Source organism: Sycon ciliatum, chromosome 5, assembly GCF_964019385.1.
Source record: "Sycon ciliatum chromosome 5, ocSycCili1.1, whole genome shotgun sequence".
NCBI classification, from domain to species: Eukaryota; Metazoa; Porifera; class Calcarea; order Leucosolenida; family Sycettidae; genus Sycon; species Sycon ciliatum.
The window spans coordinates 3,621,695-3,634,006 of NC_088647.1; the positions used below are offsets into that span (position 1 = coordinate 3,621,695).

The 12,312-nt window shown below is 45.7% G+C and overlaps 1 protein-coding gene and 1 long non-coding RNA gene across 3 annotated transcripts; one reads left to right on the forward strand and one right to left on the reverse strand.

Moving 5' to 3' along the window:
* Positions 1–753: 753 nt before the first annotated feature.
* LOC135817212 (charged multivesicular body protein 5-like) lies at positions 754–7,942 on the reverse strand. 2 transcript variants are annotated; one of them, XM_065330341.1, is made up of 8 exons: positions 7,672–7,942; positions 6,933–7,037; positions 6,198–6,244; positions 5,959–6,052; positions 5,509–5,580; positions 4,732–4,840; positions 4,236–4,389; positions 754–1,622 (listed from the first exon to the last, which is right to left on the reverse strand). In XM_065330341.1, the coding sequence occupies exons 1-8, from the start codon at positions 7,738–7,740 to the stop codon at positions 1,394–1,396; spliced, it is 879 nt and encodes a 292-aa protein (XP_065186413.1). In that variant the 5' UTR covers positions 7,741–7,942; the 3' UTR covers positions 754–1,393. The 2 variants fall into 2 exon arrangements, with proteins under 2 accessions (XP_065186413.1, XP_065186414.1); XM_065330342.1 differs by having other exon boundaries at positions 1,460–1,622; positions 4,292–4,389; positions 7,672–7,938.
* A 1,054-nt stretch (positions 7,943–8,996) lies between these two features.
* On the forward strand, positions 8,997–11,703 carry LOC135817213 (uncharacterized). Its single transcript, XR_010553519.1, has 2 exons — positions 8,997–9,578; positions 11,375–11,703. It is a non-coding gene; the product is annotated as an uncharacterized LOC135817213 (long non-coding RNA).
* Positions 11,704–12,312: the final 609 nt, after the last annotated feature.

A 12,312-nucleotide genomic window follows, 5' to 3' on the forward strand; every position in this document is an offset into this window, starting at 1 on the left:
TACTGATTAGAGCCTATATCGTATTGTCTACCTGGTCTACGTCTGTGCGTTGGGCCCAAGTCTGCCCAATTCGATGGGGCAAGGATATACAAATCATTAATGTATTACATTAATGATTTGTAGGAACCAGAGAGATCTATTAAAGTAGTGCAATACAGCTGGTATTTTACTACGCGCTTGTAGAAACAGCAGGTCATTGTGAGTGATTTCACTCCAAACACTGAATCCATGCTCAAACCCAGTCACAAGGCTCCAAAAATGATTATCACAGAATGCAGGGCATACAGCATTATGGACATCAAGCAGCCTGAGTAGATGCTACAACTCCATGATGGACATCAGTTCCATTCCATCCATATATTATTACCAGCACGGCATCCATTTTCGCTACACACGCACCCACACACCACACACCATGTACCATGTACACGCCCGTCGCAAGAGAAGCACGCAAATCTGCAAAAGCACTGGATGTGCACCCACAGATTTTCTCTTATAGCCACGATAGCGAACAAGATCTGAATAAGACAGATCAAGCCTTGCGCCGGGTAACTGTCTAATCCACACAACTGGCGAAGCCATGTGAATCGACCACCAATGCACACCTGGTCTACACCACACAGAGTACCTCGGCATAAAACGGCCAAGACAGTTACCACACCCACACACACACACACACATACACACGCGCGCGCACACACGCACACACACACACACACGCACCAGGTCACCACAATCTCAAAGACTCGCTGATATCGTTGCCAACGCATAATCCAAATCAACAGGGTACGCGTCCCAATCCTATCCGTTCAAACGGTATAAAAACTTTAACAGTGCAGTAGCAACAGCTTCATGAATTCAGCACGCGAGACGAGTAAATAAAAAAAAACATTTGTTGCGTAGCCAGGTCAGAGAAGCAAACCAGTCGTACAGCACACATAGGGCAAAGAAGGGTTCGATGCTATAAGTAAACGTTTATAAGCTGTACATGAATGACCAGAACAGAAAGAGAGTGCATGCAGTAGAGTGCATGCAAGGAAGCAGGCACATGTGTTAAGTCAAGCTTGATATCAGACTGTAAAGTATCATGATGTTACAAGAAAACTTAGAAAAGAGCTAGCGAAAGAAAGTTTATTGCTCAAGAAAATCATGATGTTCCAGCCACCAGTATGAGTAGAGTAACACAAAACTACAAGAACAATAAGAAAAACGACAGATGTATCTATAGATAACAGAGCTTTGCAAGCACTAGATTGAACCTGTTCAAGAAGGCTACTGGAAGAACCTTGCATGATACGGCACATACACATGCACGATACTGTCAGGCAGAGGCCAGCCAGAGCCTAATAACGTTATGTACACCACAGGGAGAGAACCAAGGAGATATTCCAAGCTAGTTGAGATCACACACACGCACAGGCACGCACAGGCACACACACACACACACACACACACACACACACACACACACATGCACGCACATACATACATACACACACACACACACCACCACCACCACCACCACCACCATCACACACACACACACAAGCACCCACACACCTGCGAAGACTGCTTGCTTACTGCGCCGGCAGCGCTGGAAGACCAAACTCGTCCACGTCAGTCTGCAATGAACACAGCACAGCACATACACACACATACTTCGATACGTATACAAGTACTTCAAAGCATAATGTAATGAGACTGGGTGGACTGCCCAAACTTCACCCTGTCGACGCCAGCACGCTCGAGCAAGAGTGAAAACATGTCAGCCACTTTGCGTACATTCGGATTAATAAAAAATCGGCACAGAAGACAGTACAATAAAGTGAAGCCACCGCTACATGCACCAGCAAGTGTACAATACAACTAAGTGGGTGGGTGCGCAGCTTCTCTCTAGAGCTGTGATGGACTCACCCATGGCCAAAAAAACATTGCGTCATTTTTGGCAGAAGTACATGCATGATCAAGTGCAAATATGCCTTTTTCCACACGTGTACATACGGTACGTTAGTTCATCAGGTCTTTTTCCACAGTCATGTGTACATACTACGCTGTTAGTTCATCAGGTTCCGGACACATGGAAATATGCCTTTTTCCACACGTGTACATACTACGCTGTTAGTTCATCAGGTTCCGGACACATGGAACAACTCTCCGCTACTCTGCTTCGACTACCATAGCTGCGATGTAGACGTTCTTTGCATTTTTGATCTCTGGCTACCCATGGGATCTTATAAGTGAGGCAAATAGAGGCGAAAGACTGATGTCATAAAAGAAATTCTGCAATGGGGTGAGAGATTGCGAAGTTGAACACTTTTGAGGGGGTATTTGATAGTCAACTGATACTGTAAACCGCCCAATGTTTGGGTCACTAAATTTTTGCGATCTCTCAGAACCAGCGAGTTTACAATGGCAAATATTCGCAGAGCACCGTGGCCACACATATACACCCACTGTTGAAGTTTGATTTCACAATGGTTAATATTTGCGTTATGCTCTTGTCGCAAACATTAGCAAACATGAATACGTCGCAAACAGTAGGCTGTTACAGTAGTACACATTTAGAGAGAAGACAAACCAGCTAGATCATCCATACTCGGCAGGAGTTAATGGTAGCATGCTGGTGACAAAGTCCCTATATGGATGAAATATGTACTGTCTGTGTCACATGACCGTTGAGTACCCTTAGTTACAGTGGTCCCTTTATAATCCAGCACCATTTGTGCTAAAGAAATTCTGCTGGATTAGGGAGGGTGCTGGATTAACAAATCTGATCTACTGTTGCAATGTGCACGAAGAGGACATTTTGGCTAATGAAAACTGTGCTGGTTTATAGAGGGTGCTGGTTTATAAATTGCCGGATTAAAGAGGGACGACTGTATAAGGATTCATTGGGGAATACACAATTACATCAACATGGCATTATATAATTTATACGTGACAGAGCTTGGTGAGAAATGCATTTATAATATTTTATATGGATAAGGCCATCCAGAATTAATTCGTTGTTTCGGGTCACCCGACCGACCGTCTTTTTTCACACGACCGCAAAATGTTTTTTTTATAGTGCATGCAAATGTACAGACTACACTATGTACACACGCGACCCTAATAATAGCAGTCCAGACATCCACCTCAGAAGCAGCCATGGCTAGCCAAATGACAGGATGCAGCGTTTGGTGACGACGTTGTCTTCTATCTCCGATCCGCAATCGGTCCTGAAACCGCATCAGCTCCGCCACCTTGTCGCTATTTACAGAAGTTTTCAAGATGAGAGCTGCTCGTCAGACTCGTTTGCCAGCGAGGCCAAGATCTGGTCCTGGAGGGGACCTGGATCTGATGGGACAATGACTGCGCTGGATTGTCTACACTACAGTCAGATTTGATCGACTGGCTAGATGGACAAAAGGTATTCTATGTACATGTATGCACATGGACGTAAACCAAAATAAAAAATAAAATAAAAAATAAACCCGACTGACCGACCCTGGTACGGATGAGTGAAGTGACCCGAAACAACGAATTAATTCTAGGTGGCCTAACCGTGTACAAAAAACCCTCCCCGGATAGTCCTACATGAAAGTTGGAAAGCGCCCGCATGGCGTGTAAACCATAGCCCTCACAGACCCTTGGCGTGTAAACAAGAGTACATAACCCCCAAGAGTGAGCAATTGGACTATGGGTGCGGTCCCGACAGAATTTCAAGTTGACGTCATTTAAAAAAAAATGATGTAATGCGCACTGTACACGGATTATCACACGAATCCGGAACCTGTGGTGGACCAAGGCCCGTCTGATTCCGCACAAATTATTCCAAAGAAAAACGTGTGATGCGTCGACACCCGTACACATGTTGTAAATCACTGGTGCAAGGAGCATTGCATCACAAAATAATGACGTCGACTTGAAATTCTGTCAGGACAGCAGGGTATGTGGGAATTGCACACTCTTGGGGGGTTATGTACTCTTGGTGTAAACCATAGCCCTCACAGACCCATAACTCTGAATTACCTGAGCTGGCGTGGCGTGTAAACCATAGCCCTCACAGACCCATAACTCTGAATTACCTGAGCTGGTGTGGCATGTAAACCATAGCCCTCACAGACCCATAACTCTGAATTACCTGAGCTGGCGTGGCATGTAAACCATAGCCCTCACAGACCCATAACTCTGAATTACCTGTGCTGGCGTGGCATGTAAACCATAGCCCTCAAAGACCCTTAACTCTGAACTACCTGTGCTGGCGTGGCGTGTAAACCATAGCCCTCACAGACCCATAACTCTGAATTACCTGTGCTGGCGTGGCGTCGGGAACAGCAGGTGCACTCGCTGCGTCAAGGTACGACGAGTCTTCGTCCAGTGCGAAGTCATCTCCCAGGGCATCAAACTCTATCAGATGGTGAAAAACAGCAGTGAAAGAAACAAAGGACGGGTACTAACACACACAACAGGAAAACGCACCAATGTGGCAAAACACAGGACTGTGAGTACAACGAATAGCCTATGGTCGAACTTCAATACTCGCCATGCATCAGCTGTCCACACAATAACAAATATTTTAAATGCCATCCGTACATGCAATATAACTAACTAGAAAGTCAGCAATCCGAACGCATGGGTGCACCCATGCATACATAGGCTCGCACGTGCACATGCACGTAAACACACATAGAAAGTACACACACCACAACCACCAGCACCACAACAACCAGTACCAACGAGAAAACTAACCGGCTGCCAAGTCGTCCTCGTCCACTTCAGGACAGCCGTAGGATCGGCCCAGCGATTCCTGTACCTCCTCAGCCAACTCCATCATATCCTCCATCTGATCTTGTATGTCCTAGACAACAACGGAAGCACGAGAAAACGTGTAAGGTGCTGGGCCTACCAGTAAAGACAAGGGATGAGCGGAAGTATTCGGGAGAAAATTGTGAGTGTGGAAAAAGGGTCAGTGAGCAGTAACCATACTGAGGCATCATGATCACCACATACGTATGTGTTATTAGCCGAGTATCAGGGCAATACCGGCAGATATCGTAGCCGGTATTGCCCGTACTACGAGGCTTTTATTACATGCATACTTCCCTAATTTGATGTACTCATCAACGTACACTGCCTTCACACGTGGAATTCGGGATCATGGTACGAAAAACTACGAGGCACATGTATCCAACTGGTATTACATGCGCACCTACTTGTATGTGTATGTGTACAGTGTGTATGGGGTAAAATGCCGGGCAATATCGTGTAATATTGGACCGCCTGAGCGGGCTTGTATGGAGGAATATTGCCCGCTCTATCTGGTCGCTGATTGGCTGTAGACCTGGAAACGGTCACCTGACATGTAATAATTCGAAGTACATCCCTTGCGAGCACTGAAGTACAGAAGACACGGCATAAGCGGGGAAAGCTCGGTTAAAATATCCATGGTCAAATGTACCCAATGCTACTATGCACTCGCTGGTGCAAGCAGCTTTCTGTCCAGCAATGAGATAACACGAAACCAACCTCGATATCATCGATCTTGATTTTCTTGTACTCTTTCTTCATCTCCTTCACACCGAGCTTCATGGCATCCACCTGGCAATACAAAGTAAATGCGTGGAACAAAGGACAGTGCTTAACACGAGTAACAACGGTACAGAAGGAGAGTAAACAACGTATTTGCATGCGACGGACACCCTATCTCAATCTCAGCACCATGTAAGAGATCGCACAGACCTGCAGAGCGAGAGTGAGAGAGAGCGAGCGAGAGAGAGAGAGAGAGAGAGAGAGAGAGAGAGAGAGAGAGAGAGAGAGAGAGAGAGAGAGAGAGAGAGAGAGAGAGAGAGAGAGAGAGAGAAGACGTTTGGACTAATGAAACACTCAGCTGAGATCGCCTGGTCAATGTGGTCATCCACATTAGGAGCGTACGTCTGTGTCTGGTCAGTGGTATACTATCCGGCTGCGACAACTCACCGTTGTCTTGGTGTCCTTGAGCGTCTGTGTGGCATAGTTGGCCTGCTCCATGTTGAATGACTGCTGTTGTAGACCAGAATACTGGTTCTCATATCTAAGACATGGTTGCACACAACACCAGCAAGGAACGGTGCATCACAGACATGCCCTATTGCCTACTCATCAGTCAAAACACGACAAAAGTGAAGCGACCATGGCCTGCCCAAGCTTGTACACAAAGGCAAGAAAACCCTACTCACTGTTTCTTCTGCTTGAGTACCTTCAAAGCACGCTGTTTTACCATATTCTGGACAGGCACATAGGAAACACAGCATCATTGGAGCATTAACAAAAAACGGAGCCAAATCGCATAAAGACATGTACAAGAAATAAGGCATATCAACAGCAAAACTAACCATCACACTGCAGTCGGCCTTCACCTGGTTTAGCTGCCTCTCATTCATATGTACGCTCTACCAGCATTGCCCAGGACTATGACAATACACTGTGCATTGTACCGGCACCCTCTTGAGGATATTGCACTTGCAGCAGCTTGGTACATGGCTGGCAGACCGGATTCCAACACAATCAGTTGGCCTTGGCCTACCCTTTAGTAGTCCTGATTATGTGTAAAACAAAAAAAAACACTTTTTGAAGTCAATCAACGTACCGTGTGTTGGTGTACTGTTTTACACCATGCAGTACCGCGTGTGTACATGAAGAACTGAGATGCGAAACCCGACAAGCGCCAGATTTGAGAAAGTCAAATTTTCAGCTCCGTGTACTCAGAAGGTGCAGGGGAACCACCAGGCATATTTTCACATTCAAAATCTGACTAGAACCATTTCAAAACTGGAACCCAAAATGGATGTTAGATACAAACCACACAAAAAAAGAATCCTTTTTCGGCCATCATCCGAAAAGTAATGAAATTAGCAGGTTTTGCGCTCCGGCTCTTCACATGTAGCTCAGGCAATCTACAGCACAGCTCATACCTTGGACGGGCCATCTCTCATCTTCTTCAACTGTTCTTTGTACTTGGCCAGCTCTTGATCCAGCTTCTGGATTTTCTTGTCCATGGACTCCGCGCGGCCGTCCACCTGCACAGAATGTATGCAATGTGTTAGCCAGAGCATGCAATTTTTTCATTTAGTCAAGCGGTTAGCATTGGCCCTGGGACACTCGACCTGCATGTAAAGCATGTTGAGTCCATAGCAATAAGCCATAGTGCATCGAGTACGCTAGTTTCTAAGCTGCATGTTTTGCCTGATCCAACGAAGGGTGTCGAGCAGATAAAAGCAGTTATCCTCTTCACTGCACTGTCCTTTGTAGAGCCATGCATCAGCAGTCAAGCCACGGGCACCCCGACCACATTACAAGTGGAAGCACACAGTAGATCTACAGCCAGAGCAGTGCTGGTCCCTTGTGCTCACAAAGACCAACAACATCTCTGGAGTATTCCTATTTCCCCATCAGGCTGTGTGGGCATGATCTACTTCGGCACAAGCAACGACTGTAATGAACACAATATCATTTCACATTGCACTCGCGCTCGAGATGCTGTTATGGTAGGAACTGAGCAAAATATATTGAGCGTTGAAAATTTTGAAATTGACCAATTTCTGAATCCACTTGTAGCCCACGGAAGTAGCCATTACAGTAAGATCAGAGACACCTATCTTGAAAGATTTTAGAACCGTGGATATTCGATAAGCTCAACGTTTCACGACTTACGCCTGAGATTGCATCTGTAAGAGTTGGTGGAGGCTTCTTCGGCTTTCCAGATCCAAAGAGCCTATTCATCTTGATCGATTTTCAGCTCTCTTCACCAAAGGACAGCAAACAACTCACGCAACGACAGAAACTGCACAGGGATATAGCTTGTCTTCTTTCCTCACTGCTCCCCTAGAGTAACGTCTGAGAAGACAATGATAACGACAGAAACTACAAAAGTTCAAAATGTTCTTTCTTCTGCCTGCGGCCGGATAGTTTTCTCTTTCCTTTGCTGATTTGAGGGATTACCTCATGTGCCATGCGAATGGGATGGTATGATGTCATTCTCATTTACAACAAAAAATTAAAAATTAATTAGTAAAAAAAAGGTATTTACGACTCCCTGACTTAAAGGGGAACTCCACGAAAAAATGAAACTTTGATAGCCTGTAGAGTTTCGGGCGCTGAGTCGAATGGTCTTGGTCCGAAGTCTCTACGACGAAGCGTTCTTGAGATAGGGACTTCAATTGAAAAATCAAATTCGCGAGTTTTGCATAAAACGCTAGTTTTTCTAAACCGGGAAGAATCGAGAAACAACCTGTGAAAATTTGAACCCAAAATTCCAAGGCAATCTAGAGTTATAGTCGATTGAAGATCGGAAAACGGGGGAGAAAGTAGTCACAGAAGTAGATGCAAGTATGTATGTGAGCCGTGTGGTTTCCGTCCAGCACTGCACTATCTGGTGCATACATGGCGATACAGGATGTGTGCATGCATGCAGTGTGCACGCATGCCGTGCGCGCCGACTTGCACAAGTCACACGTTTTCACCGTCACTGCTTCTACCAGTGTGCGCGCAGTTCACTCGATTTTTCGTCTACCACCAGGAAATCGCCGTGGGCTGGTTTCTGTGATCATTTTCCTTCTACGGCGATAAAGCGCGAGCCTCAATGTTGTAGAATCCTCTTGGTTTAGGCTAATTCGAGGCCGCTGAACACGAAAATCGGGTGTTCCTCGCGAAGCCGAGTACGGATCTGGTCGAAATTAGTACTTCGAAGTGCACCCGCGCCAAGCGCGGAGGCATTATTTTTGGAAGCATGGCATGTGTGGCACCATTGGAAAGGTAATGACCTCGGCTACCTAAAAATAGCATCGACAAGGCCGAAAAGGCCGCGGGAGAAGATACTCGGGCCACGAACTGCATCTCGAACTGCAGCCACGAGGCGCCCATTCACTTTTAATTTTTATTTGTACAGGCGAGCTGTGACTGCACTTTTCGCTTTTCCGTGGCCGGAACTGAACTCCCTACTTGAGATATTTCACTTTGAAATTGCAAAAACGGGGGCCGCGCCCTGACGTCATGCGGCCATTTGGTTACATCATCACGGGCTGCCTACGTCATTGTGGCAAAGTCGTTTCTCTTCGCCAGTCTACAAGCACTAATTTTAGTTGGTATTTCAAGGGAAGATGGGCGATTCCGAACAATCCTCTGTCCCCAGCAATGAAGGCAGCGATGCTGAGGCCAGTGAGGACGACCAACAGCCCACCGCCGCGTATGGTTGGGGCAGGGAGCCCAGATACTCTGCTGAGGAGCTGCCATCGCGTGTAACAAATGTGGAGGAAGAAGATGCGTCAGCAGCTGCGTCCGACAGAAGACGAGTAGCTTGGCCACCAGAATCTCGATTCGTTTGGGACTCCGACTGGTGCGAGCGTGGACAAAAGTGTATAGCCATGCCCAGCCCGCGGGAATGATTTTGCTGGTAGGATGCTGCCGTCGCTGTCGACAAGACGGCCCAAGGTTTCTTGCGTAGCGGACCTCGCAGATTACGAGATCGTATCCTTGCATTAGGCTGTGCTCATCACTGCTCTTCGAGGTTATCTCGACATGCAGAAGCCGCCAATGCCAGTGACAGAAGAGTCTGACATTAGGTAAGCCTCAATTAGTTTGCCTTGACTTGTCTTGTGAGGATCGCGTATCAGCATGATACACTTATTCTTATTTTTTGGGGGAAATTTATTGTTGTCAGGCGCACTACAGTAGGCGTCGCACAAGAAAGACATTGTACTGGTAGTTATCACAAGTTTCATGCATGACACAAACAAATTTTAATTTCTCTTTGCTCCGAGTATGTCTTGACTTATCTTGTGAGGATCGATGCGCGTAATGTTTTATGTGTAACTTATTATTGTTGTCAGGCATAGCACGAACAACGTTGTTCTGTACTATAGACCGTGCTATCACAAGTTTTCATGCATGACTCACATTTGTCTTTGTCATTTTCCCTTGGATTGGTACAAGATCTACAAAGTATGGTAGGTAGTGTTCTGTTGGTGAAGAGAGCACTGCACACAGTTCATGAGCACCATGGGTGCATTTGATCACACCCGAACCCATACTTTATCGTTTCAAGCGATAGACTTTGTCAATAAACTCGTTTTCTAGTATACCATGGCATGCAACGTACAAGCGTGGGGTCAAGAAAGCGTACACCAAAATAATGCACAAATTCTGGCAGGAGAGTAAGAAATCTGTACTTTCTGACCAAGATATCTCTGTACTAGTAGGTAATCGAACGCGTCCTAATCAGTATTCATCCCCCAGATCATTGGAATTCAATTTGAAATCAGCAATTATACTCATAAAAAGGACACACTTCAGGCTCATTACAAACATCATCCTGGTACAAGATGGTCCAACGCAGCGGCATCAACACCAAGGAACGTCACCTCACAATTAACTAGACCACCAGAAAAACAACCGGACAAGACACCTACGTGCGTGGCAGTGACAGGAACCACATCAACCAGAAGAATAACAAGATCGGCAACGGCGGTGATGGCAGCGACTAAAGCACAGACAGAGGCAACGGCTAGGGTCCACTCGACTAGCCATGTGAAATCGGATGTGTCCACCGCACATGCTGATTGTTCTGATGTTAGTTCTGATAAGTATGAGTCGTCCATTGCTAGTCATTTGTTTGAGCATCCTGATTGTCGTGCTGTGTATTCGGATGATTGTTTTTCGATTGTGTCACGTGTACGCAGTGCTAGATTGCTGAATGTTTTGGAAGCTGTATACATCCACACAAGGAAACCCAACCTTTGCAAACAGAAACAAATCAAATTCACACTTAGGCTGTTAGGTAGGTCGTCAAAACCTCGTTAGTTACATGTATGTCCAGTGGTTGTCTCTTGTTGTCGCACTACATGTCGCGCTTATTGAGTTTTCTCGCATTTGCACCTTTGTGTCATTATTGCAATTTTCGCTGTTTACTTTAGCTATCTTCTTTCTTTCTTTCTTTCTTTTTGCGCTGTTTTACCACCTTCTTACTGTATTTAATCCACTGTTCCTGTTCCTTTTCTCTTGCCTGTATTTCACCTGATGAGAAGGCTTGAAAGTATACTTGTGAAGACAAAAACTTTCAAGATGTTTGTAATGAGCCTGAAGTGTGTCCTTTTTATGAGTATTATCGCATTTTTGTCTCAGAGGAAACTGTAAATCAGCAATTATGGGAAATTCTACAAGACCCTCCATCTTTGTACCAGTGGACACTAAATTAGTATGGCGCGCGCACTGAAAGTGCAGGTAGGTACCGGTAGGTGCAATACAGCGCATATGTAGAGTAAATGAGTATTTGACTATAATAATTATTACGGTACAGCAATGTGGTATGTGTACAAGCACTCATCATACACATTCCATATGACATTCTGTGTTTGTGTAGATCTCTACGCTATGCGGCACACAGGCAGTACACACTATGTACACGGCAAATTGGGCAAGCACGTTCGTTGTCGTCTTCCAGCCTGCGTTGTGAATACCATCAGGCAAAGATATCCAAATCCTGCACCACCTCAGCCTTCTCAGGAGGCTTCCACCTGGAATTTGGCAGGGAAACACGCTTCTCCAAGGCAGGAACATGGAGGTTGCCATTTGCAACCGCTACCACCTCACACATGAGCTTGTCAACATACTCATAGCTCTTTCTGTCGTATAATTTTCTATTTGGCCACAGTCTTCTTTATGCTTTGAGAACTGGACTTTATACCTTCCTATCGCGGTCTTTTTGGTTGTGCTGTGGCGACGGTTGACATTGACGTTGTCAAGAGCTGCGAGATATGCGTGTCCAACCATCCCCAGAATTGAGAAACGAATGCGTTTGAGAATGTAGTTTGGCATGACACTGTGATATACCTGCATGGCAAAAAGAATGTGGAGAAAACACACTTGCTTAGACAATATACTGCTGTATGAGAAAATGGAAACTTCACCGTACAGGACGACTCTTGTTCTCAATTGCATTGTTCGTTTCATTCCCTGTGTTGCCCATAAGAGACGGGAGCAAAAATGTTCAGCAGATGTTTGTTGTTTTCTGGCGTGGAGTGGCGGCGTCATTAGATGTACACATAGTCATTTCACTAAGTATACCACTACTACAGCATATGTACTATCCTTAGGCTAGCGTGCGTGCGAGTGAGTTTGAGTATGTGGGTGCGTATGTGTGTGTGTTGTTGTGTTTGTGTGTGTGCACGCACACGCACGCGCGCGCATGTGGGTGAAGGTGTGAGTGCATGTGTATAATATGTGTAGTTCCCACTGTATTCCTTGCACAATAGGTCTTCACTTACTTTTCTTTCGCATACAACCAGAACCCATTCCTTG

Coding starts and splice junctions, on each gene's coding strand:
- LOC135817212 (XM_065330341.1), bottom strand. CDS start 7,740: ATGAATAGGCTCTTTGGATCTGGAAAGCCGAAGAAGCCTCCACCAACT. Junction 6,245..6,932: donor TGAGAGATGGCCCGTCCAAG/GTATGAGCTGTG, acceptor GTGCCTGTCCAG/AATATGGTAAAACAGCGTGC. Junction 5,581..5,958: donor TCAAGGACACCAAGACAACG/GTGAGTTGTCGC, acceptor TTGTATTGCCAG/GTGGATGCCATGAAGCTCGG.